We start from the raw sequence: 27,606 nt of genomic DNA on the forward strand, positions 1-27,606 counted from the left end.
GCATAAAGAATGCATTCAGGAAAGAAGGCCAATGCAGAGAAACAAGGGTCCCACAGAGAAGCCCTCGTGACAGAAAGGAATTGCAGCAGAAGCTTGCACCAGCATCCCTGGTAGAAGCCCAACCCAGTACAGATTTTTTTTTTTATGGCTTTAACATATATTCTGCAAACGTGACTCCAGTAGTACAAACTGGTTTCAGGTGATGGATGAACATGGGCTTCTGATCAAAGTCTGTGAACTGAGTGTGTGGTCTTTGAATGTGCTGAAAGATGTGGTAGGCATACTGAGTGTGATAGAGTACTAAGTCTGGTGGGAGTACTGAGTGTGATGGGGTACTGAGTGTGTGACAGTACTCAGTCTGGTGGGAGTACTGAGTATGAGAGAGTACTAAGTGTATGGGAGTACTGAGTGGGATAAGAGTACTGAGTATGAAGAAGTACTGAGGAAGACTTTCCCCACCCTGCAGCCCCCATGGCTGGTACAGGCACCTTGCTCTCACAGATGTCAGGCCTGTCCTATCCACAGGCACAGGTCTGGTGTTATGTGACTCTTCTCTGAACACCCTGCCTGGGGTGACTTTCCTCTGTGGCTGGATGTACGGCTCAGACTGACGCTCTTCTTCATCACTCCTTCCCTCCCAGAGTTTGGGAACGTTTTGTTTAAGGGTAGAATTGGGGAGAGGGAAAGTAGACTTTGTTTTTTAGATTTGGTGGTGATTGGAAAGAAAGCTGGTCCTGGTGACACCTACCAGTGACTTAAGTCTGAACTTCCTGTCTTATCAACAGAAAGGAGAAACGCCCCTCCCCCACAGCACAGAACCATCATCAATGGAAACATGGCAGATTGGTTTCTCTGGGCTCAGTCCACGAGCAATCAAGCGGCAGCCTGGAGCTTCCCACTGAAGATGACATTTTTGAAATTGCTTAGTCTTCTTCCTGAGGAGCCTAGGGAGGTTGTTTCTCCAGAAGGAGCCCTGGAGGTCACACCCACCCTTAGAGCCTTCCTGTGAATGAAGCCCAGGGGCCATCCATGACCTCACTAGCCTTAGCCCTTATTAGCTCTTATTGCCTCAGTGTTATAGAGAGATAAGACTGGCTAAACTACTTTGGACAGCAGGCATTTGGCACTTAGCACCAGAACGAAGTCCCAGGGTGCTGTGTCCCTCCAAGGACATCAAAGGTGGGCTCTAGGGTCTGGGGGGAGGTATATAGAGGACTTGGGGCTCCACAAAACACTACAACCTTGTAGTTGCTGAGGGAGACGGGAAAGCCATGGTGTGACTGAAGTGGGGGCTGTCTAGGATGCATAGAGACGGATTTCTGCTTCCCATGGGCAAGTGTTCTTTCCCAGCCAGGGCTGGACCTGACACACAGATAGCAATAGTCTGTCTCCCTTCTTACTAAGACTTAGGAAGCTCACTGTCATTTCTCAGTCTCCTGTGAATGTGTGTGGGATATCACAGGCAAAACCAATCTGTCAGGTGACTAATCTGTTAGGGAGAAGCCTGAATGGCAATGGCCAGCCTTGGTTGTGACCTGGCCTGGGCCCTCTGTGAGAAACAAAGGCTGCGGAGGGGTGAGTCAGAGGTAGGGACATCAGGGGCCTGGCTTTAGACCTTTAAAAGTCCTCGGGATGGCAGACGGGCAGAGAGAGTAGGTTAGAGCTGGGGATGGCTCCGTCCACATGCTGACCTGGAAGTGCTTTTCTCTAGGTCCTGGGACTTCCAGAGGTCAAATGGTTCTAATCTCAGCAGCCAACCCTGTGTGTGACTCCATCCCTAGTGAATCAGGGGCCACCTGTGATCTGAGGGTAGCAGAACACCTGGATGTTAAACCTCACCCCAGCAGCATGGGGTGCGGCGGCATAGGCTGTGTAGGGGTGTGTAGTTGGTGGTGAGGTTGCTCTTTCAACACAAAAGGGGGAAGAGTTGAGACGGAGACTGCATATCCATCACTGTTTCCTTGGAGCCTGGGTGCAGCAGAAGTCAGCGGGGCAGTGAGAGAAAGCGTAATCTTCATACATGTTCAAGAACAGCAGGTTTCCATCTCAGCTGTGGCTCTTCTTGTCTCTCAATTATCAGCAAAGGAGTGAATCTGGCACATGGAAAGAGGGGGGTGAAAGGTAAGAGAACGAGGTCGTGTGGAAGGCTTTCTGGAGCCACTGGTGGATGAACCAAACCCTGGGAGCTCAACCCCTCCCTCCTCTGCACTGAGAGATGTATGTGCAGGTACATGTAGAGATTCATAAGATCTATACACACACATGCACACAGACACACATAGACACACTCATACATGCACATACACACAGATGAACGCACAAGGACACAGACACACAGAATAACACACAGTGGGTACTCAATCAAGAGAGGGGGCATAGGCCAGGCGTGGTGGCGCACGCCTTTAATCCCAGCACTCGGGAGGCAGAGGCAGGTGAATTTCTGAGTTCGAGGCCAGCCTGGTCTACAAAGTGAGCTCCAGGACAGCCAGGGCTATACAGAGAAACCCTGTCTCGAAAAACAAAAACAAGAGAGGAGTCATGAGTTCAGAAGCTCAGCTCCTACAACCTAAAAGACTTAAAGGTCAGGGAAAGTTGGAAACATTTGAAACAGGCTGCGCATAGGTGAGGGCTGCATAGAGAGAGATGGCTGGTGCACGGGGCTGGTGACCTCACTGTGATCTGAGCCCCGTTCTCGCTCTGTTTCCCAAAGCTGACTTTCAATCTCCTCTTGGGAAGTGCAATAGCTTATTGGGCCACAGAGACGTCTTATCAATGCCAGCTATAAGCTACCCCCACCCCCTGGGGTAAGATAAAAGTGCCATCTGGCTTACTTGAAGTCACATGACTGAGTCCACATCCCCAGGACTCCTGCCCAGTCCAGACACAGACTATCCAGGGCTGGTGTGAGGAATGATCCCTGACTCATCATAAAAGCACTGGAGACCCAGACTACTCCAAGCCAGGGGGATTTACTTAGTTTTGGTTTCTCAGAAGTCATGAATGACAAGGAGCAAAAATGTCTGGTGTACCAATTGGGCACAAACCTGTCTAACATACATGTCTTTGCTTGTCTAAATGCCTCATTGGCTGAATTCTTCATGGAGGAACAATCTCTCCTGCATTGCCAACAAAGCCCTCACCTCCAAAGCTCCCATTCTCCTGGGGCTTGGAATCCCTTTTCCTTTTTCTGCTGGGTGGGCCGAGCCACACAGCAGATTGTAATAGAGCTACAATGTAACACTAAGACAAACTAAAATGTGCCTAAACGAGCAGGTGCCAGCTGCTGGCTCGGGAAGACAGGGGTCTAATATCTCCTACTTATTTGTGATTCTTTGATGAAACTGAAAATGGACCATAATGATTTAAGTTCTACAGCTGTTTGAGAGCCCATGGGGTGTGCGCGTCTCATCTGGGGGTTCTGACATCACCTGTGGGGTGATGCACACCCTCTGTAGATGACATCCAGATGTGAAAGCCAGCCCCTCCCACAGCCCCTGCAGTAAGAGCAGAGCTCCTGCCTTCCCTTGTGAGTCACAATCCTGCCTGCTCTCAATGCACAGCCTCAGCCTGACTTCTTCCTCAGCTGAGTTCAGTGTCCAGCCTGACTTTTTTCCTCCGCTAAGTGGGTGCTTGCCTCCTTGTGCTGTCTCGGCCATCTCAGCCTTGGGAATCTGCTAGGCAGTACGACGAAAAGGGACAGAGCAAATGGGATGGGCAGGTATGGCCAGGTATGTGTTTGTTAGCCTTAGAGGAGGCAGTTGATGAGCTAGTCCTGCAGGCCACCCAAGCACAAGCCCCAAACCACAAGTTCAGGCTGGGAGGAGGGGTCTGGCTTGGTGGAAGTGGCAGACCATTTCCATATCTAAGGTACAGAATTCAGGAGACATTTGCTAACCAACAGAGCTGTCTACCAGAGTTCACCTGGGCTCCAGGAGGGACCTGGGGATCATGGTAAATAGCCCAACCAAAAGGTGTTTCCCATCCACCTGCCCCAAGCAGATAACCCAGGGCCTGCGGGAAGGAGAGTTGGCAGAGGAGGCCCAGGCTGCACAAGCTGGTCCTTCCACTTCAGTGTTTCTGTACCTGGGCTGGTGCGTTCTTTCCCGGCATCTGGGTAAATCCCTGGGTGGTGGTGTGGACAGATGCCTTCGAGAATCAGGGTGAACATAGATCATGAACGCAGGTGAGCCATAAAAATGAGGCAACTAACTCCTCTGACTTGGCCTGTGTCTGATGGTTGGAAGAAGGCCAGACATGTGACCTAAGGCAGGACCCTGGCTAATTCCCCACCGACCAGTACAGAAGGGGACTGCTCACACTCAGGGGGCTGTCTCAGTTGATTTTGCAAAGTTCTTCCTAAGAAAACTTACTTTTGAAGTATTGTCTCCTTAAGAACATTTTTCCTTGTAAAACTAGATGATCTTAGAGGCTAGACTAGTATACAGCTCCATCAGACATAGACAGGTTTGTGCCTTTTCCTATGGAAGTTCAGCTGCTCAGAGGAGAACTTGATGAGTCAGATCTTAGAGCCACTGTATGTGGGTATGTGCACACAGTATGTGGACATAGACATGTGCACCGATATACAGTGAATATGCAATGCAATATGCTTTGCAGATGCATATATTTATAATATATCCATGTGTACATACGGAAATTAACTTTTCCCATGTTTTTCAAACCAGGTACTATTTATTTCCTTGTTAATTTTATGTGTATGGGTGTTTTGCCCATATGTATATCTGTGTGTCATGTACACATGTAGAACCCTTGAGGCCAGAACTGTGTATTGGATCTCCTGGAACTGGAGTTACAGACTGTCCTGAGCTACAATATGGGTGCTGGGAATCAAGCCCTGATCTTCTGGAAGAGCAGCAAATGGTCTTAACCACTGAGTATCTCCCCAGCTGTAGACACTACGTTTTAGTAGGAGCCTTTATAACTGGCCTTAACAACATTGGGTAGTTCCCCTGCCTGTCTCTGGAATCTGCCCCCAGAATCTTCCCCATGACTGGCTGGTTCCATAGCTCTGATCATGGCCAGCCAGGAGGCACCTTACAGACAGGCTTTGCTACTTGCTCATAGAAAAACAAGTGTTGCCCAACCCTGCTTTCCCAATGCACCCTGGCAAAAACACAACAGCTCTGAACAGTGCATTAAAGTTTTATCCTGGAAACCACACTGGCATCTGAAGATCAAAGTAGCCCTGTGCCAGGTAGTGACAGGAAGCAAGAAGGTCACAAAGGTAGGTAAGTAGACTCAGGGTGACACTTATCTAGCATGGGGACGGAGTACCAGTTTTATGGGTGTGTGTGTGTGCCGTGGGAGCAAGGTTCAAACTTGTCCTTTGAGCTCTTCCAGAATAACTTAATAATACTTGGCTTTGTTTGTGGGGACAGAGCAATCAATTACATGCACACGCAGGACACACCAGCTCAATGACCGCTTGTGTGTACCTTGCCTGAGTGCTGTGGACACACGTGAAAGTGTTCCTCAGCTGTCCAGCTCTTGGCCTCTAATTGCGGGTTGTTAGACCACGGTGAGCTGCCCGCTTCACTGAACTGACAAGCTGTGGAGGCCACAGAACCAGGCTTTACTGTTCAAATGGCAGATAATCTTCCCCTGGGGCATTTATGAATAAGAGCTGCTATGGGTGGTGGGTTTACTCTGCTGCCCCGGTGGGGATGGATTTGTATGTGTGTTTTCTGCCCTAACTGAGTTTTGGTGCCTGCTCTGTCTTATAGTCATGTGAGTTTGCTTGATTGACTTTGGATTTTGCTTGGCTGTTTGGTTTGTATCTGTTTCCTCCCCTGGACCTTGGCCCATGAGCACAGGCTGCTGGCCACCCTGTCAGAGGTCAGCTCCAGCTTTGTAATAACATCCATTCCCAGTATCTGTGGCTAGATGCAGAGGAAGAGCTGTGTCTACAGCACTGGAGACATTTATGTGTGTCAGCACGTATGCATTTAGGTATATCCTAAAACAGGGCCTGGTGTCATTATGCTTTAGAGTGTGGGGGTGTGGCAGTGAGTGACTCCCTGAGCTCTGGTTTTGGGCATTGCTAGGCATTGCTGCAGCAGCAGGGAGAGTCAGGAAGGGCTGAGCCCCAGACCCCAATCTGGCCTCCTTCTGTACAGGGTGGCAGTACCTTAGCCAGACTGGATGCCGTGGTCATTGGCTCTGCAGACTGAGAAGTCAAGAGTGACTGGTTCATCAGGTCACTCAAATGTCAACAGTAGAAGTGTGTCCTAGAACCTCTGAAAGACAGCAAGACCCAGATTCCCAGGTGATCACAGTCTCTGCCAACCTGGGGCTCCATAGGATTCATCAGTAGTGGGAGGGTGAGGGCAGTTTCTACTGTCTGTTGTAAGACGGGCTCTCTGGAAAGTAGTGGAAAATAGCATGGATACAAATTGCTAAGGGAGGTTGAAGGGGAGGCATGGAATATGAGTATTCCTAGAACGTAAGAGTTCCAGAATTCCAAAAGGGAGTGGTAACCCCCCAGTCTCTGAGTATGCGTGTTTTATTTCCCTGCAGAAAATTAGTAGAATCAATGACCATTCACTTGGTGCTACTTTTAGATTTCAGGTGTAAATGCCAAGAAAACTAATAGTAGCTTGCTCACATGAGCACGTTTCCTGAAAGAGCAGGCTATTGCTTAAGCTTCTCAACGGGGAGTTTACTGACTTAAGTGATTGTGAATCTCAGAGTCCCTGCTTTGGGCAGTGGTAGAACAGTGGTCCTCGGTGGCTGGTGAGTTACGTGATCCAGAGCCCTAAGGTTAAAGGACATTTCCTCCCTGGGGTCCTCATGAAGCACTTGGTCTTCATTTGCTCTCTGCTAAGTAGTCTCCTGTCTGAGCTCATGTGCAGGACCATGGCTTCTCTTTAGCCCCATGTGCATGCTTTTCTGGTTGTTGTGGTTTTATTGGTTTATCAAGTTGACATAAACCAGAGTCACATGAGACAGGGGAATCTTAAATGAGGAGACACTGTCATAAGATTGGCCCGGAGGCAGGTCTGTGGGTTATCATCTTGATTGATGACCAATGTGGGAGTGCTCAGCCGACACTAGAAAGTTGGTCCTGAGATGTACAAGAAAGCAAACTGAGCAAGTCAGAAGGAAAGTCAGTCTGGCAAGTGTTCCTCTATGGCTCTGCTTCAGCTCCTACCTCCAGATTCTGGCACTGACTTCCCTCAGTGTCAGAATGTGACCTGAGAGCTGTAAGATTAACTAAGTCATCCGTAGTCAGTGTTCCATGGCTGTGAAGAGACACCATGACCATGGCAGCTCTTATAAAAAAGAAAGCATTTAATTGGGGGCTGGCTCACAGTTAGTCCATTATTCTCAAAGTGGGGAGTGTGGAGGCATGCAGACAGACATATGCTGAAAAAGTAGCAGAGAATTCCAGAGAGGGAGAGAGAGAGAGAGAGAGAGGGAGAGAGGAAGAGAGAGAGAGAGAGAGAGAGAGTTTGTGCCCTGGATTGGGCTTTTGAAAGCCCACCCCTAATGACACACCTCCTCCAACAAGGCCACACCTCCTCCAACAAGGCCACACCCACTAATTTTTATCAAGTAGTGCCACTCCCTGGTGACTAAGCATTAAAATATGTGAGTCTATGGGGGCCGTTCTTATTCAAAACACCAAATTTGAAGTTGCTTTTGGTCATGGTGTTTTATCATAGCAATGGAAACCCCAAGACAGATGGTGAGAGTGTGGCATGATGACCAGTATGGTGTCTAAGTGCTTCAGCCTAGGAGCTTAGCCCTGGGTCAGGGTCTTGTTCCTGTCAGATCTGTTTCCAATACATAGCCTGGACTTCTCTCCTCCCATCCAAGTGCAGGTCTGCAGGGTGTGTCAGCCAGTGAGGGTAGCAGTCAGAATCTGGGACAGTAAGAGCACCCTTGATTCTGGCCTCAAGAAGACTGTACCTAAAACTCATCTCCTATAGACTTTGAACAATATTTCCCACTTCAAAATTCCCCCTTGACACAGATAAGGAGACTACCATCTAAAACATTACCCCCAAAATTCACTAAATGAAGCTAAAATTTCATTCGCTGGTAGCAAGGTTAGTGTGTGAACGTCTACGTGATGCTAAGTATTTCTCTCCTTTAAATGTCCCTCCTGCTCACCCTGTCTTATTGGCATTTGCTGGGGATCACTGAGTTAGGCTGGTTCCACAGTTCTCTATGCTGTTAGCCTCTTGGTCTTTCACAGCCTCCAGTCAGAGCCAGAGGACAGCCTCAGGCATATTGTCTAATGCGTTTGAGACAGGCTGTCTCATTGGTTTGGAGTTCACTCGGACTGGCTGGCCGACGAGTCCCAGGGACTCTCTCTCCCCTTTCCACCTCCCTATCCTTGGCATTATAACTAGTCACCATGTATTTTAACATGGGCTGGGATCAAACTCGGGTCCCCATACCTGTGAGGTGAGTGCTTCACTGCCTGGACCATCTCCTCCTGCCCCCATTAGAATATCCTGCTAGTGTATAGTGTTGTTCTCACATGCTTATCCATGTAATAACCCGTGTTTAGTAAATATTTAAACCAATGACTTCCACAAGGTTTGTCTTTCATAGAAACCGATTAAGCGATAAGAGCCTTATCTCCATTATGGGAGGTCAGGCCCATTACCAAGGCTCTAAGGGTTCACTTGCTTGGTCCACACTTAACAGAAATGACCAAAGACCCAGCACCTTGGGAACAGTCTAAGAACACTTAGGTTTACTAACAACTGGATAGAAGGAGACAAGGTCTCACTATGTAGCCTTGCCTGGCCTGCAATTCTATGTGAACCAGGCTGGCCTCAAACTCCTAGAGATTTGCCTGCCTCTGCCTTCAGAGTGCTATTATAAGCACCTACCAACATATCCAGCATGGAGTGTTTCTTCTTTTACTTATACTCGGTGTGCAGAACACTCTGGCACTCTGGATCTGGCCTGTCCAACACTTGCCCACTTGAATATTCAATGTTAATTAACTAAATGTGATCCAAATTCAGTTCCACAGCGAGTGCCAGCTATCCCTCAAGAACTCGGTGGCCACACATGATTGGCAGCTGCTGCGTTAACGGGCACAGCCCTGGGCTGAAATCCTGGGCTTTGCTGTCTTATAATGGGTCTACAATTTCAAATGCAAATTGCTACACATGAAATGCTATACTATAAAATTGCTCTCTGCATGTGATGAATTACCATGCCCTATCACTTGAAACATCATCGCAACATTGTGAAATCACCTGTCTTTGCACTTCTAAGGCCCTGGATAGTATCACATTAAATGTTTTTCAGAAGTTGGACGGGCATTCTAAAAGTTAGTGGTTTCTGCTTTGTTCTTCAGGACAGAAGAACATTCCATGTTCTGCACCACTGGCAGCTTCTCTGGACATATGAGGTACTGTCAAATCAAATGTACAAGAGTGTGGCATTCCTCTCTGAAAGTAACATGGAGAAAAATGCAGAGGAGCTGATAAGAGCCATAACCTTTCCTAGAGAGCGAGCATAAGGTGGACTCTGGCTTGCAAAAGCTAGCGCACTATCTAATGGCCAACCTACTCCTAACTCAGGGGTGATGCTTGGTACCTGTGCCATTTCCCATGTTCCAATTGGTTTCTCTTAGGGAGCTGGACGCGTACTCACTCTCTGACATCCACTGGTACTGACAATCCGTCTGCATAATGGAGAGGAGCCTGAAGAATGTTCTGGTGGTTTCTTGTGGATTCCTCCTGCTCTTCACTGCCTACGGGGGCCTGCAGAATCTGCAGGTGAGATGCACCCCTCATGTTATCCAGTCCACACCACCACACCCCACACACTGGCACACAACTCCCTGGAATAGTTTTCATTTTCAAATGAAGCCAAACAAGATTTAGTCTTGCTCACATTCCTCCAGAGTGACTCCAGTGCTCCACAGCCCAGGAGTGTGTGGCCCTGGGGCAAGAAGGAGGTTGCTGAGGGCTGACAGGACACTGCCTGTGAGTGGCTTTGTGGTTGGGCAGATCTGTGACTCTGCTGATCCTCACTTGACCTTACAAAGCTTTAAGCGAATCATGAGCTTCGGCAAAATCGTCTGCATTTTGACCGCTTATGGAATCTCTTCCAGCTCACATCTGTGAGCCTGTGTGAAAACCAAGCAGCCATCTCCACGAGGCGGGTGATCATGAGCTTCTAGGTCATGTGGGCCTGGGGATGATCTGAAAGCTTTCCCTGTGTAATTACAGTAAAAGTAGATTAATCTCTTCCTCCTTCCCACCCTCCCTCCTTCCCTACCTCTCTCTCCTCTCCTCCCCTTCCCTCTCCTCCCCTCCCCTCTTCCTTCCTTTCTTCCTTTCTTCCTTTCTTCCTTTCTTTCTTTCTTTCTTTCTTTCTTTCTTTCTTTCTTTCTTTCTTTCTTTCCTTCCACAAGCTTTGTTTTTATTTCTTTTTAAAAATTTATTTATTTATTATATGTAAGTACACTGTAGCTGTCTTCAGACACTCCAGAAGAGGGCGCCAGATCTCGTTACGGATGGTTGTGAGCCACCATGTGGTTGCTGGGATTTGAACTCTGGACCTTCGGAAGAGCAGTTGGGTGCTCTTACCCACTGAGCCATCTCACCAGCCCTTTATTTTATTTTTAAGGATTTATTTATTTGTTATTTATATGAGTACACTGCAGCTGCCTTCAGACACACCAGAAGAGTGTATAAGATCCCATTACAGATGGTTGTGAGTCACCATGTGTTTGCTGGGAATTGAACTCAGGACCTCTGGAAGAGCAGTCAGTGCTCTTAACCACTGAGCCATCTCTCCAGCCCCCCTCTCTCTCCCTCCCTCCCTTCCTCCTTTCCCCTCTATTTTGTCTGTATCTCTCCATCTCTTTCTCTCCCTCCCCCTCCCTTCCTCTCTGTCTCTGTCTTTGTTTTCACTCCCCTGTTCTCTTCCTTCTTTCTTTTCTCTCTTTCAAGACAGGGTTTCATGCAGCACTGGTGCTACCAGCTCAGTGCTGCTGCCTGCTTTGTGGTTTCTGACAGCTCCTGTGAGTTCACCAGCTGAAGGTAGCAGATGCTATGACTTTTGTGCTAACATAGCCCTACATGGCCCTCTAGTGGAAAGCACGTCCCAGCCTTTCCCTGGCCAGATAGAAAGGCTATCGTAATGTTTATGTAATGAGGTCTAATAGTGCAACACTCATGTGCTTATTTTTATATGAATATTCCATGGATGAACTTGTCCAGCATATGCTGGTATGCTAGACAACTTGAGCATAGGTATTCATGTGAAAAAAGTCATTAGCTTCTAAAATTCTGGCCCTATTTTAGATGTTGATGAGTGCCTGCATTTTCAGTGGTCTGCAGTCAGAAGCAGTCATAAGTCACAAATGTCCCTCCCCTAGTGTGGGTGGCAGAGATATCCCAAGATTGACAGGTACTGTGTCAGAATTTCACTAGAAATGCAAAGCAGGCAAGCTCACAGGTGCAAGTGAAGCACCCAGGGCAAAACTGCTTTTAAAAGGGCCAGGCTCAACAGTGCTTCTTGCTACTTGGAGTCTCCAGGTAATACTACTTTAGAGGAAGGTGATTGATTCAGATTCCATCTGTCAGGATTCCATTTGTAAGGATCTTAGGGACTGGCTGGAGTGTATGTTGGGTGCAGCTGACCCATGTGTGCACAGAACATGGGAGAGGACAGGTAGGATGATGCAGGGAGTGGAGGCAGTGCTTGTTCATCCCCTTCTCCCTCCTCTCCTCCCTCACTGTGTAGTGAGGGCTCTGGCTGGTGAATGCTCTGTCTCTGCTTTGAGCACACCTTCCAGGCTTCCCTTCCACCTTCCCATAAACTCCTCCCACCTTCCCACTGACTCCTCCCACCTTCCCACTGACTCCTCCCACCTTCCCACTGACTCCTCCCACCTTCCCATGGACTCCTCCCATACTGCCTCCTCCCTGGGAGTCAGAAGCTGAATCTGGTTTTATTCACCTTTACTGCACTGTCCTTGTGTGAGAAGGCCGGTATCTAGTGGCTCAAGGGTTGAGGTGGCCCTGAGCCTGAGGCCAGCACTCAGCCATATCTCCTCACCCCACCCAGTTCTCTCAACCGTCCCCTCCTCTGATGGCTTGCCTTTCATCCACAGAGCAGCCTCTACAGTGAGCAGGGCCTGGGGGTGGCGACACTCAGCACACTCTATGCCTCTGTGCTGCTGTCCTCCATGTTCCTCCCGCCTATCCTCATCAAGAAGTGTGGCTGCAAGTGGACCATCGTGGGCTCCATGTGCTGCTATGTGGTCTTCTCCCTGGGCAACTTCCATGCCAACTGGTACAGCCCCTCTAGCCGGCCCTTCCCAGTGTGTGTGTGCCTTCCTCTCTGGCTCCTGACCCTGGTGGTAACCCTTTCCTTGACTTGGGATCTCTCCTGGGGCCCTGCCTTCACACACATGGGTGTCTTCATGGTTATAGAGTATCCGATGTAGATGATTCTCAGGGAGATTCAGCCAGCAAGGGACCAACGACCCATTCCCTGTACCCTCAGATTTTGAGAATAGGACAGAGGGAATCACTGGCCTGCGTGGGTGCACACTGATCCCTACCTCCATCTTTGCTGGGTCTTTCTGCAGGTACACCCTGATCCCTACCTCCATCTTGCTGGGCCTGGGTGCAGCCCCTCTGTGGTCGGCTCAGGGTACCTACCTCACAACCATGGGAAATCTGCAAGCGGAAAAGGCGGGGAAGCTTGGCAAAGATGTGGTGAACCAGTATTTCGGCATCTTTTTCCTGGTATTCCAATCTTCTGGAGTGTGGGGCAACCTGATTTCCTCGCTGGTGTTCGGCAAGATGTCCACGCAAGGTAAAGGGTGAGGGCTGAATGGCCTTAGGAATATCCAGGTTTTCATGGGAGCTACATGCGGTCCCAATTCCATCTAAATGCCTGTCCTTACTGTGGAGGCAGGTGGTCCTGCACCTCTGGGGAGCAGCCAGGAGGCTGAGTAGTTGTCTTTTCCACAGGTACCCTGTGGAGGTTGGGAAACTCTTTGGGAAAGGGTGTGGTAGGGAACCTCAGAGTCACCTAAGACACCCCCCAAACCATGCTCACAGCACAAAGAAGATTTGCCCCAGAAGGACAGACAGCAGGGATAACGGACAAAGACGTAGAGGGAGAAGGGGAAGAGAGCAAGGGAGAGGTGAGGAAAGAGGCAAGGGAGAGGGGAAGGGGTGTTTGTCCCAGAGTGAGGGATGCCACAAAGGCCTGACTCTAGCTAGAGAGGAGACACATGTGGCCCATAGGCAAATGGCGGTTTATAAAGCTAAAATGGGAAACCCCGTGTTAGGATGAGATGTTTAATTTTGATTGGGCATGTTAACTGGGTGAGCCACAGGAGGCTTTTGGTTGCTGGACTTCAACACTTTGATAACTGGACCTTGGCAGTCAGCCTCAGTAGGAGGAAGTGGCCAAATAAGGGAATAGACCTTGAGGCTAGCTTTAGGAATGTAGTCTAATGATTTTTTTTAAAGATTTATTTATTTATTACATGTAAGTACACTGTAGCTGTCTTCAGACACTCCAGAAGAGGGCGCCAGATCTTGTTACGGATGGTTGTGAGCCACCATGTGGTTGCTGGGATTAGAACTCTGGACCTTCGGAAGAGCAGTTGGGTGCTCTTACCCACTGAGCCATCTCACCAGCCCATCTAATGATTTTTTAGCAAGGTAGAGGGAACTGGGGAGAAGGGCAAGGCCTGCCAGTCCCTTCAGGTGTCATGGGAAAACTGAGCACTCCCAACTTCCACACAGGTAGTAGGGATACATAGAGTGGCTAAGAAGAATTTACCTGCCTCATCTTCCTATAAAACTGAGCCACAGGTCAGTGTTATGTCCATCTGTCCAACTCCTTATCCCCTGACTTAGGGAATGTTCCAGGCCAGTCTTCCCTCAACCCCACCCACCAGGGGCAGAGCCAGCATCTCCTTCATGCCACATTCTGGCTGAAGGATGTCAGCCTTTCATTCTTACAGCAGAACTTTCTGGAAGTGACAGGCTCTGGATCGGAATGATTTCCTCCCTCCACCCTGGTTCTGATGACAGGAAGCTCAGAAGTCACCCACCCACCTCCTTCCCTCATGATGACCAAGTGTCCCAGGCAGGGAAGACACAAGGCATGTGGTCCTGTGCGTGATCACGGTCATTCAGCCAAACTGAGGACAAACCTAGTCTCTGTATCACATCAGGTGAAAGAAAGGCCACAGACTTTGCTTAGATACAGCCAGGCCACCATGTCCCTCAGTAATGAGATAAGCCCCCACTGGCATGCCCAGAGACTACCCTAACCTAGACAATAGTCCCTCACTCCCCAGAGAAGGGCCCACAGGCTTGTCTCTTACATGATTCTAGATCTTGACAAGCTGACAATCATTCATAGTAGTTCCAATTGTGTGTGTGTCTGTGTGTGTGTGTGAGAGAGAGAGAGAGAGAGAGAGACAGAGAGAGAGAGAGAGAGAGAGAGAGAGAGAGAGAGAGAGAGAGAGAGAGAGAGAGAGAGAGAGAGAAAGGTGTTAGGCATGTATTTATCACTGAACCATGTGCATGTAGTGCCTTCAGATCCCAGAGCAGACATGAGATTCTCCGGAACTGCAGTTAGGGAACCAATCCTCTGCAAGAGCAGCCAGTGATCGCAACCTCTGAGCCAGCTCTCCAGCCATCACCCGCCACATTGTTTTTTGTTTTTGTTTTTAACACATAGAGGAACCAACATTCATTTTCTGAAAAAAAAAAAAAAAAAAAAAAGTATCATGAAGCCACCTGCCACAGGTCACCATACTTTGACCTCTGACTTCGGCCTTAGGTCTTTAGAATTCTTACCTCATCGTCTTTATTCCAACTTTGTAGAGGCCATCCCAGAGGAACAGCTCATGTCTTGTGGAGCCAAAGACTGCCTGATGGGTCCAGCGGCCACCAACAGCACTCATCACCCCTCCCAGCAGCTGATCTACACACTGCTGGGCATCTACACTGGTATGTACAAGTGCCCAACCTCTTAGTGTGCCCGTAAGCCGACATTCTCCATAGAAACCCCAGCCACCCTTACCTGGCACGAGAGACGCCTCGATCACGAAGGCAGTCACCCAGGGCAATGGTTTCTCATTGCACTCTGGGTGTGTCAGCCCTTGTGATTTTCCCAAATGTGCAGAATGCACTGTATAATTTGCAATAATGGGAGGCTATGTTTGTGCTTGCCCTTTAATAAATAAAGCCCTACCAGTTATATTGGGTGCTGATCTCTGACAGCTAAGTCAGTGGCCAGGACCGTCCAACAAAGCCCCATGTAATATGGGCTGCATTGTTCTAGGATGAGGATGAGGTGGAAGAGCGAGAAGGAGGTGGGAAGTGGGTACCACAAGTGGCCTCTATGTTTCTACCTTCTTTGATCACCTGAAATCTACACGTGTGCTCAGTCAATATCTTGCTTACATTGCTGTGGCAATGCAGAGAGCAAGGGATCCTAGCTTGGGCTTTCTCATATCCACCCCAGCTGTGGTGGGGGAGCCAGATGCTTATGGAACCTACTGGGCTAAACTGGTGTCCCTGCCTGCTCCCACTGTTCTTAGACAGTCATAGAGAACCTGGGCTTGTGAAATGGCAGTGTTGTACAACTGGGGCGGTAGATAATTCAGGCTTTGGGCATCACATGGTCTCATGTGTCACTCACTATTATCTTTGTGGTGGGGGGAAAGCCACAGATAACCTTGATGAATGAGTATGTTCTTTTCAGTAGAACTTTAGCTATATATGTCTATAAGAGGCTGTTAAGGATGTCTTGTCCCTCAGACTGTATAGTGTCCATCCTGGCTGTTGAGAAAAGCACAGGCCACAGGCTGGTGTGTTCTTTGTAATTCTAGGGCTCCTCGTTTGTGGCCTTGTGGTACCTCCACAGTGGGGATACCCACAGGCCTACAGGCCCCTCTCAGTACATTCTCTGGTAACAGCCTCCGTCCACACACATAACTTATACACTGGATAAATCCTGTTGCCTACTTAGCAGGTAGAGTGGTTTAGGAAAGGAGGCCATGCCCAAGCTGGGTGGAGACATCGTCTTATTCTGAGACCTGGAGATTGTCTATGACCCTTTTTTTAAAAAAAAACACATCACCATAAACAAATAAGAAGAGATAAAAATGGACTATAATGTCCATAGTGGCATCCCTGGAGTGGTTACCTGGGGTTTCAAAGCATTGCATCCATAATGAAGTCTCTTGTGGTGTGTCTTTAGAGTTCTGTGTCACCAGCTCACACCTTGGAAGGTCCTGAACCTCTGGCATGGGGTACATACACCTCTGATTAGAGGATGTGGCTTCTGAGTCCATGACCCTGTCACTCGCAGGCTCTCACTGTTTCTTGTTAGAGATGGCGTTCTCTGTGCCACTCCAAACTTGAAGTCCCTGGCTGCAGAGTGGCCCGAGAAGAGGGAGCTTCCCACCATCAGTGGAGAAGAGACGCTTGTTTTCAAGCTCTACCCACAGCCAACATCTGGATGGTTAGAAAAGCACAGGGTGTTCCCATGCCCGGGCACCTGCTCACTTAAGGGTGACCGAAGAATGCTCATGGCAGGAGCTGTCCAGCCTGCTCCACAGCTAATCAGCACCACTGAAATATTGCATTAGAGGGAATGCTGTGTAGTCAGGAGAGAAAGCGGCTGAGTTACTGAAAGCTTTGAAGGGATCTGGACTTTTCTGAGTGTAAGTGTGTTAATGAGGAGGTTTCTGTGATGGGCACTGAGACTGGGTAGACCATCTTGGCAAACATTAGTCAGAGAGGTGGCTTCATAATCCCATGGTTCAGTAAGGCTGGAGCACAATGACATAGTCGAGCTACATCGGTGTCCACAGAAGTGCCTGTGGCTGAGATGGGAAAAGGTATTGGTAAGACAGACAGGATAAAATCATGTCATTTTAAAGATTGCTAGGATTTAGCTGTTGGTGCTGGGAGCGAAAGGGAAGAAACACACACCCCGGCTGAGTCTGACCCTCACTCCCAGAGTGAATCTCACATCCCTGGGGAACTGCCCTTGTCAGAAAGAATATCAGTGTTCAAAAGAAGTTACAAAAGACACCTCTCACCACTAGGGGCCAGAGGGGCCTCTGTATGAACCAAAACACCCACTTGAATGTCTGTTTCCTGCGCAGGGGGATGGAGCTGACTGGAGAAGTAGGGTGGGCAGAGCATGAAGAAAGATTTATTGACTCTGTGCATTTCGGTTGTGGATGTACAGAATGTTCAGGGTAAAATGGATACTTTTAGGTTCTTGTTTCGTTTTCTTCTCCCCCTTACAGATAGCCTATTTACATTCCAAATGCGACAAAAGGTCCCAGGACCCCTGGTGCCCTCTGTTAACTGTCCCATAAGCACATCCCTCTCTGAGGTCTGCCTGACGGGACAGCACACACCTGCCAGGTGTTTAATGCAAGAAGAGATTTCTGTATCCCTCTTCAACAGACACAAAGCTCTCACCATCTGTCTTGGGGGACTTTTGTCTTTTCTTTAAAAACATGCTCTTCCTCTGTGGGTGGCCTGCTGTGGGTGGCTTCAAGTGAAAGCAAGCCACAGGTCAGCTATAGACCTAGCACATATGAGATCAAGAGCAGCTTGTCACTAGTTACCCAGTGGCTAGCTGTCCCACGGAGATGAAGAGGGGTGGAACACGTATGACCCAGGTATCACTGACACCCGTCCATGTGTCCTTCTAGGCTGTGGTGTCCTGGCCATCCTGCTGGTAGCTGTGTTTCTTGAGTCCTTGGAAGACAAGCTTGAGAATGAAAGAGAGAGGAAGCCCAGACCACCACCTCTCTGGTCCACATTACTGTCAACCTTCATGCTGTTTAGAGACAAGCGTTTGTGTCTCCTGATGTTCCTGCCACTGTACAGTGGGTTTCAACAAGGGTTCCTCTCTGGAGAGTACACAAAGGTAGAGAAGCCCAGGGCTCATGCTGTGTACCCGGCCTCTACCTAAAGGGACCTTAGGGTGTCCCAGCACCAGTGGCCCGGGATCCTTGAGTGGATTCAAATTCATGGTTTTCCCAGTCCTACAATAGCTGAATCTATGATTCGAGACATTCGTCCCTGCCTTCTTATCTGACTTCTTCTTATTCCTTGCTAGGCAGCTGTCTTCTCTAGAAAGAACAAGGCTGGCAGAACGTAGCTGTTCCTAGCTGTGTGTGACACCCATGTCCTGGAGCCCTCCCTATATTCTCACAGTTGTTAAACACAGGGGAAGGAGTTAAATCTACGGGCAGTGCTGGAATTCTTCCCCATGCCCGCTTTCACACCATGTATTCCAGTCAAGAAACCTGTGTGGCCTGCTGCTCTCTTGCTCATGCCCCACCTGGTTTTTCTGTGCTTACAGAAGTCCCCTCACCTAGGGCAGTACAGGCAGTGTGGACACGCAGAGTGGGCCGTGCCTAGTGGCAGACACAATCACAGCTACTGTCTTCCATAGGGGCCTGTCCCCAGGTTCTATTGTTCTGAGGAGCCCCGGTGCTTCAGGAGGGAGGGAGGGAGCCACCTGTGCCAGGTAGTCCCTGGCTGAGACTCCTTTATGCAGGAGGCAAGGCAAGGTTGGGATCACTGCTGTATCCCCGGCCCTACCCATAAGCCTTGCCTCCTCATCACGCTAGGAATATTTCTACCTTATCCCCACCCTTAGGCCTCCCTCCAGAATAGCAAGACAGTACCTACCCAACCTAACCTGGATTTTCATAAGCTTCAGCTATCTCTGGATAAATGTGCCTCAAGCAATATTTAGCTGTCCTGGGTTTATCGAGCAATACTACTCTTTTAACTGGGGGAGGGGATCAGTCTTCTGTCTTTATTAAAGAAGATTAGCAACCAAAGAGCTGTGTTTTTGATTCATCCAGTAATGGAGGCCAAGTGTTGAGGCTGCCCTATGGCTTCCCTGCCACAAAGGGATGTCCCATCTCCTTCACGGGGCCTTAGGCCCGATAGGAAGTGATGAGACCTGTCAATGTTCTTGTGAACTGTGTAAAATAGTGTGTGTATCACACCTGTGGCAAAGAATGTATAGGAAGAGATTTTCCCAGATGCCTGTCCATTCTGGTCGAACCAGACCCTCTCCCACATGCCAGTGTAAATACAGGTCCTGGGCCACATCCGCATGTCAGCTGTCACATGGCAGAGTCAGACTGGAACCACAGTGGGACCTATAAGCACAACTCATTGAGCTCTTTGCTTCCCCCTAGTCTTATGTGACCTGTGCCCTGGGCATCCACTTTGTGGGCTACGTGATGATCTGCTTCGCAGCTATGACTGCACTGTGCTCCCTGCTGTATGGGAAGATCTCCAAGTACACGGGCAGGGCGGCGCTCTATGCGCTGGGTAAGTAGACACTTGTCAAGGAAGCATACACAAACCCGGGGCAGGGAAGGCTGTAGAGGAACCTTGGAAAGGGAAGCCCTGTGGGTGTGCTTTCCTGCCTCCCTTCTGTTCTTCCTGTGCCTCCAACACCTCCTGCCTTCCTCCAACAAAAGGAGTTACATGTTTCCCTCTTACAGGGATCTGCCGTAGAAGTCATCTCAAGGAACAAATCCAGACATGTCACTGCTCTGATTTCTCCCAGTCTTCTCTTATTGTTTCTATACTGGTTAGATGCCTAGCTCACATTGTAGGGACACAAACTATGGGTCTCCCAGCCACACAGCAGAGACTGTGGTCCTCACAGCATAGAGGCCTCCCTAAGAGTCAGTCATACACTCATACACCGGAGCTTTCTCTCACCATCCTGCTTCTGAGCATGGTGTGAAAGCGTTAGAAAGACTGAAAGCACAGGGGTTCTGATGGTAGTCCTAGTGCAGGCTCCCCGAGGTCCATCTCAGGCAGAAGGAACAGCCAATTGCTGCTCTGTCTTGTTTCCTCTGACCAGGAGCAGCCATTCACTTCTCTTGCATTGTGGTCTTCCTGCTGTGGCACCCAAACCCCAACCAACTGCCTGTCTTCTTCGTCCTCTCTGGCCTGTGGGGAATGTCTGACGCTGTCTGGCAGACACAGAACAATGGTAAGTGCCCAGCACAGGCTAACAAGGCCTCCATCTCCCTCAGTCAGCTGTCCTTGAGGGTAGCAAGGCCAGGAGGCAGCCACCAGGGTGCAATCTGGGCACTCTTTGTGTGGATAGTAGAATCCTCCAGTAGAAGGCAGGTCTGGAGCCCAGAGAGTGAGAGAGACAGATAGGTCTCGAGGACCATGCTCTGGATCTGAAGTGAGTTCTTATCCCCAATTTTGCATGACATAGAAGGAGGGTCCAGTTTGAACAGAGGCTCCATGCAGCAGAAGATGGTTCCTGAAGTGCTCACAGGTGTGCACAGATGCAGAACCAGAGGAAGAGATAGCAAGAAGGGCCAAAGAGCATCCCGATAGGGGCCACAGGACACTAGAATGCATGCCACTGTGTTCTGTGGACATGAGGCCATAGAAGATGGATAAAAGGATGCAAAGGAGAAAGACACCTGTGGGTAGAGGTTTATGGTCCTGATAGACAGGTGAGATGGTCTGATGACCCCCAAGAGAACCACAGGCAGGGAGTGTGACCCCCCTTAACCCAAGAGGACTGATTGGTGGTTGGCAGTTGAAATGACTGTGTAGAAGCGGAGGTAGATGTCACCTGAGGAAGACCTTGCCCAGTCAGAATGCCTGACCAAGAGGTCAAGAGGACCAGCAAGTGAGGGGCATAGCTAGACACAGGAAAATGCACGTGTTTGGAATGTTGCTGTCCCGATGGGCTGTGGAATGGGGGTACCAGACCCAGGGGCTCACCAGGGAGGCTCCAAGAGAGTCAGTGGGGAGGGGGTGTGTCAATGCTGTGTCAAGGTTGGGGAAATGCCAGGGTATTTGCACTGGATTTGCTAGAGGCTCTTGCTTCTACCCCAGGAGCAGTCAGAGGGCTTCAAGGCTGAGAAGGATGCAGGATGCTGTGTGGCTGATTTCTCTGCGCAGCTGACAGGGTGTGCATTTGGGTGCCGGTTATAAATAACATAGTAAGCTGGGCGCTCTCAACCCTAAGTCCTGCACTAACACCCAAGGTCCTGGAGTGCCTAAGGATCAGGTAGGGAAGGGCTCTGTGTCTGGAAGGTCTTAATGACCCCAAGGGAGTTCTGAGACAGATGTGGTTCATAAATGACCCCTTCCCCACTCTGTTCCATCGGCAGTCAGGACACTTTCAGGCTTAGACGCTTGCTAAAGGAAACCCACGGCAGGGTTGCCAGGAAAGGGAGGCCCGGCTACTGTCTGTGGATCTGCATGTGACCATACCACGCTACTGAAGATGGCGGACCACATCCTCCAGAGCTCGTCCTTGCTGCAATCCCAATGTGCTGTCCATTTACAAAGCTGGAAAAAAACACCCTAGGGAAACCGAAAATGGCCAGGTATAGAGGCCCTGCTGGGACCATAGCACTGTTGGCTTTAGTGGAAACTGAACCTAATGACAGGCTGTGTGTGGTTGGTACCCTGTATCCAGTTGTTTTTGACCAAAATCAGTAACTAGGAACAAACAGCTAGACTATTCATGGGCTGGACTGGGCTCCTGTTTGTAGGAATGTATGGGTTCAGTGTGTGTGTGTGTGTGTGTGTGTGTGTATGTATGTGTGTTGGGGTTAGGTAATCAGAAACCCACTTTAGCTTTTATTGGAAGTCCAGAACTATAAACTAGTGTCATGGCAGATCATGTAGGAATTTTAGACACCCTACACTGTCAGCACCAGAGAGAAATTGCATCGAACCCCGTACAGATCTAACAGAGTTCACTGAAACATACATGAAGTCTGCATGCTGGTGTCCTGAGCTCACTGCAGTTGCAGAAGCAGTATTTATGGAAGCAAGGAAGACACTGGGACAGACAGCCTGCTTTATCTCCCACCCCAGCATCAAGAGATTTCAGCAAAAACAGTTTTTCTCTTTGACATATAATGGATAATTACCTTAACTCTCCCTGTCTTTATATGGACTTGAAATATTCACCAAGAGTATCTTTGTTAAGCTTTGCAAATTATTCAAGACTGTATACACACACACACACACACACACACACACACACATGTGCATGTGTGTGTGTGATGAACACTCAAATCCAGTGAGTAACTTGAAAAACGACTTTGTTGAACAAGGGATGATAATTTAAATTGAGATAATTTCAACCTTTTTTGTACAGGTAAGAGCATACATTTTGTTAAAGATAAACCAGCTTCTCGGGGAGCAGTTTCTTTGAAAGCCTGTGCCTGCAGCCACCCCAGTGGGGAGTGTTGAGCGCAGAGTCCCTGCAGCTGGCTCCTGCCCAGTTCCCCAGAGCACAGTGCATCCACACAAAGGCATCCAAATGGACGTCTGTTCCTTTACAACATGGAAAGTTGCATGTAGCTTTGGCCACATGTCAAGAACAGTGCTGTGTGAGGCTGGGGAGATGGGATAGTGGGTAAATCCACTTGCTGCACGAACAGTATGTGACCTGAGCCTAGATCCCCAGGTCAGAGCCTGTAAACCCAGCACTGGGGAAAGGGAGAGGAGACTGGCTGGCCAGGCACTCAGCCGAAAACCAGAAAGCTCAAGCTCTAGTGAGAGACTCATCTTAAGGGTTCAGACTGCTATAGAAGAATATTCAATGCCCTCCCTGCCCTCCGACTGCACATAAGCACATAAGGGACAGATGTGGCAATATGGGTCACCATTTTTATCCTCCCTCAGTTTAGCAATCTGTCACAGGACTCGGACACTCGCTCCTCCTGCTGGGGCTAGGTACCCCGAGGGCTCTAGGAATCTCTTCAACCTCCCAGCAGTGAATCTCTGCCTATCTGCTCATTCAGTCTGACAGCTGAGGGAGGTTGGATGCAGTTGCTATAGCAACCCTCACATGCCATGGCAGTGCATTTAAGATGTAGCATGTCTCATCTAAAAATACACTTTGCCCTGTTAGCTGCTTGAAGAGTTTTTTTTTTTTTTTTTTTCAAGTTCATAAGTGCATGAAGTCTGACTCCTTCTGGGTGCTCCATTTATTTAACCCGCTTTCCCAACAGATGAGATGCCTGTTCGCTCCTCACATAACCTCATCCAAGGACTAGAGTCAGCGTCTAAGTCACTTCAACCTTGAGTGCCTTGAATAGATGAGGCAGACAGGTCAGGCTGAGGCTGAGAGCAAAACAAATCTCTTTGTAAACAAACAGGTTAGTTCACAATAGTCTTATGTTTCTAGACAAGCTGCAGAGGCAGTACCAAGTCTGCGCAGAGCCCGTGTCCAATCCCCCAGTACTGAGCATCTTCCACAGCCAGGCAGATCTGGCTGCTCTCTGGAAATGGGTTCATTGTGGCTCACAAAGGGCAGATATTGTGGGATTCCCCCATTTTACCACAAGCCTCCATTTCCAGCTGTAGGAGCCTGTGTTGGATGCCACCTTGCACTTGATATCCATGTCTGTGAGTTAATACAGGGATGGTCACCTGCTTGCCATGCCCCCTTGTCATCCATCTAGACATTGCTGATATGGACACCTGTTTTCCCATGTGACTTCCCTTGTCTGTCTGGTTGTTAGTAATGTGACAAATGAACATCCCTTCCCCTCCGTTGTCTGTCTAGTTTTAGCTCACTTGGACAACTCTCCCGCAGGGCTGGTTTGATTAACAGGCATCCCCGAAGGGAAGGTGGCAGTTCTGGCTATGCATCCAAACCCTTAGCTTCTTTGGCTGTGTGGTGACCTGGCTCCTTCTGATGGAAGTGTCTGTGTTGGCAGCGAGGAAGGAACAGGGCCATTTCTGCTGGTCCAGTTGCCAGGTAGATCACCCTGACCCCCCACAGTTACCAGCGCTGGAGTTCTTATTCTCCCAGCCTGGAGCCCTCCAGCCCAGGATCCTCCATGTTGATCCTTTCTACCCAGGATCCTTCACTCTGGGCACCCCATCCTGTGTCATCCATCCCAGGGCCCTCCCTCCCAGCATGCTCTATTCCAGGTTCTCCATCTTCGAGCCCTTCATCCTGGGTCATGCTGGGAAGTCAAGCAGGGTTTCTCAGGCAATGTGGGGCCTGAGGAGAAGGGTTTGTGTGAGTAGGAGCTGGGTGGAGCTGGATCAGCAGTCTGGGGCCTGGACAGACCATGGAAGTTCACCTGGTCTGTTACTGTCTCATTGGGTCCTTCCCTGATGTACCTGCTACTCATCCATGCCATGCAATGGAGTCCTAGCTCTCATCCACACCTATCAAAAATGTCCCATCCCAGCACAGAAAGCAAAGGAAGCAGTTTTCAGGCTGTATGAGTTTTACATTTGCTGTGACCAACAAAAAATACCATCGGTGGGGGACTAAGATAATCACAGATTCTCTCACCCTGGGGTGAGATTCCCTCTGCCAGACTGACAGACTCTTCTACTCAGAAAGGTTCAGGAATGAAGGCACACGCATACACATACACACACGCTCACACACACACATGCTCACATATATACACATGCACACATATACACACATGCACACACTCATACACACATGCACACAGGGACACACATACACCCATGCACACAGACACGTGCTATGTGTCAATTTAAAACTAAAAACAAACCAAAACAAAACAAAACGGCTGAGAACATTAACAAATAGAAGTCACAGAACTAGTAGTAGAAGTTTGAGAAATTTCCAGAGGCCTTGATTCCACCTCTAAGCACTTGGGGGTGGGCATCGCCCACTGGAATACTACTACCCAAATGTTGGTGGCATACCCTGAGAGGACAAATGTAGGTCCCATGAATATAACTGATTTCTGTTTAGTCCTGGGTGCTGGGGAGGAGCTGCCCCGCACCTTGCACAGTGTTGCCTTAACCACTTGGCAAAACAGACCAACTGTTGCTTGCTTGAGTAGATACTGGAGGTCTTCTCATGGTTTTCCCCTTTAAACATCTTTCCCTCAACCCCCTTCTCATGGGAATCTCAAATTTGGCACAGTGGTTGTTCTTTCTGCTAGCAGCTAAACAGTAAATCGTTGGTTATAATTGGATTGAGTCTATGGTCTTTCCCAGGGTTCACAAACTCCACAACAACACACACTCAACTCTTTGCTCTCTTTTCTTCATCGTTAGAGAGAGGACTGAACAGCTCCTTCCAGGATCTAGTGCTCTGGAACTTCCATGTATCTCCTCCCATGCTGCCCACTGCCAGCTATCGTCTGACTTGTCAGCATAATTCTGTGCTTTTACTATTTTTTAGCAAGAAAAACATCCAGATATTTTCAAGAAAACTGGCAGAGACAAAGCCTGTGTTCAGGACACTAATGGACCATGTTTGAGGTCTTTGTGTATGTCTGTGTGTCTATGGGTGGTGTGCATATATGTGTTCGTGTTCTTGTGATATCTGTACGGTAACTGGATGTATATGCACATGTATATGCATGTGTGTGGATGTCAGAAGTCAACATTATCTTAGTCATTCTTCGTCTGATTTTTTGAGACAGATTCTCTCTGACCCAGCTGGGTCAGCTGGTGAGCACACCCTGGAAGACCTCCCTTCTGTCCCAGCACTGGGGTTGCAGGCCAGCACCTGGCCTTTTCTGTGGATACTGAGAGTCTGAACTCAGGTTCTCCTGATTACCCACGAGCACTTAACCCACAGAGCCATCTCTCCAGCCCTGTCTGAGGTTTTTCACAACACTTCATTCTGGTCTCTCCTCCACAGCTCTTTTCGGTGTCCTGTTTGACGAGAACAAAGAACCCGCTTTTGCCAGCTACCGCCTTGGGGAAGCCATAGGGTTTGTCATTGCCTTTGGCTACAGCTCATTTCTGTGTGTGAGTACCAAGCTCTACATCCTTTTGGGTGTCTTGAGTCTGGCCGTGGTTGGTTACGGGACAGTTGAGTACCTGGAAGCCAAGGCTGCTTCCAAGGTCCTTGGTGCAGAAACGAAAAACCAGACAGAAGAGGAAGAAATGAAAACAAAAATGTAAATGTGGACAAGTGATGGCTGAGAACCCAGCCTTGGTCAGCAGAGGCGGTCCACGTAGCAGCGCTCAGGACATAGACTCGACTCTCCACAACTGTTTCGTCAATATGTGGACATTCTAAAGATCATCTATAGTTTTTTTTTTTTTTTCTGTATTTTCCGCAATTTAACAAATTTCTAGTCTAGTTTTCTACTCATGGAGATCAAAAGGATATGCAAAGGGCTGGCATTATAGTCCAGTGCTAGTGTGCATCCTTAGCAAACACAAGGCCACACGATCAGCCCACAACACTACCAAAAGGAAGCCGTAGCTAGGTGCTGGGGTGGAGGAAGTGGCTCCGTCAGGAAAGCACTTTCTAGGCTGAGCACGAGGACCCCAGTTTGAACCCTCAACCCATGTTTTTTTTTGTTTGTTTGTTTCTTTTGTTTTTTTGTTTTTTGTTTTTTTAAATCAGGGAAAGGTAATGTGCACATATAATTCCTGTACTGGGGAGGCAGAGGCAGAAAGATCCGTGGAACCATTGACTAAGTAGCCAGGAGAGCCAGGACCATGAGCTCCCGGTTCAGTCCTGAGATCTTGGTCCCAAGAACTAAGGTTAGTAGCAACCAAGGACACATAATGTCTACCTCCTACCCAGACACACAGACACACACACACACACACACACACACACACACACAGACACACACACACACCACTACACATGGAAGTATCTACTAATTTAATGGTAGATATGAATTCAATCTCAAAAATTTCCAGAATGTTTACCTTAGTTTTTTGTTGTGCTTAATAATTGGAAGAACCATCATATTATAAAATATAAACACCATAATTGTACAAATGGGCGAACACCTAATATCACAGTTTTTACAGATGGGTACAGGAAGTCACCTGAACAAAGACACTGGGCACTTTTGCGCCTCTTAAAAGTTCCCGGGGGATTTTCTAAATAAACAGTGAAATTGTTTTCTGGATCTATGTCTTGCCCAAATATGTTTTCTAAAAGCTCATGCAGATCATAAATCATACAACACATACACACAACACATACATGTATACTTGTGCATGCATGCTTGCCACGTTGGGGACTATACGTGTTAGAGGCCGTGGAGGGTTTCCAGATGGGATGCTGGAAACACAGTTCTCACTCTGGTCAATGTCAAACACACCTCACACATCGTACCTGCCAGCTGCTCACGCTATCACGGTGGAGTCAGACAAGGCATGTGTGTTACATGCCACATGCCCACTCTATCGTCATGACCCCAGTGGTGCCTTCATTTTTCTTCATCTTGAATAGCTCTATTAATGGCACAGCTGCCAGTTTTTCCACCCATGCTTTTTTCTCTAAGTCCTTTGTCGGAGATGGCGGCTACTCCGCATACCTTGGTGTTCCTACATGGAGCACAGTACTCCCTGGAGAACAATTCTATCTTCTTCCAGTGAGTTTTTCTTCTCTCCAACCAGTGCCCTGAGGGGTCATCAGTGGCAGAGGTGGGGAAATTTAAAATAGGACACAGGAGCTGGAAAGATTTGCCTGTATTATGCAGAAGTGTACCTGTGGCCTAAGGTGTTTCATGCATGCAAATCCCTGTATCCTGAATGACATTCTGAGGATGGCATGGAGTCCTTAGGAGAGGCAAGTCTGGGGGGTATTGAC

General features: G+C 48.7%; 1 protein-coding gene across 8 annotated transcripts; it reads left to right on the forward strand.

Moving 5' to 3' along the window:
- The first annotated feature begins 1,942 nt into the window (after positions 1 to 1,942).
- On the forward strand, positions 1,943 to 26,920 carry Unc93a (unc-93 homolog A). Of its 8 annotated transcripts, none has more exons than XM_021149216.3 (10): positions 1,943 to 2,121; positions 9,344 to 9,397; positions 9,623 to 9,767; positions 12,116 to 12,297; positions 12,596 to 12,825; positions 14,862 to 14,987; positions 17,717 to 17,934; positions 19,226 to 19,361; positions 19,906 to 20,037; positions 25,684 to 26,920. In XM_021149216.3, the coding sequence occupies exons 3-10, from the start codon at positions 9,681 to 9,683 to the stop codon at positions 25,947 to 25,949; spliced, it is 1,377 nt and encodes a 458-aa protein (XP_021004875.1). In that variant the 5' UTR covers positions 1,943 to 2,121; positions 9,344 to 9,397; positions 9,623 to 9,680; the 3' UTR covers positions 25,950 to 26,920. The 8 variants fall into 8 exon arrangements, with proteins under 8 accessions (XP_021004875.1, XP_021004873.1, XP_029326745.1 ...); XM_021149214.3 differs by lacking the exon at positions 1,943 to 2,121 and adding an exon at positions 3,596 to 3,718; XM_029470885.2 differs by lacking the exon at positions 1,943 to 2,121 and adding an exon at positions 5,162 to 5,249.
- The last annotated feature ends 686 nt before the right edge of the window (positions 26,921 to 27,606 follow it).

The sequence above is a fragment of the Mus caroli genome, unplaced genomic scaffold, assembly GCF_978045245.1.
Source record: "Mus caroli unplaced genomic scaffold, Mus_caroli_1 scaffold_18, whole genome shotgun sequence".
NCBI lineage: Eukaryota > Metazoa > Chordata > Mammalia > Rodentia > Muridae > Mus > Mus caroli.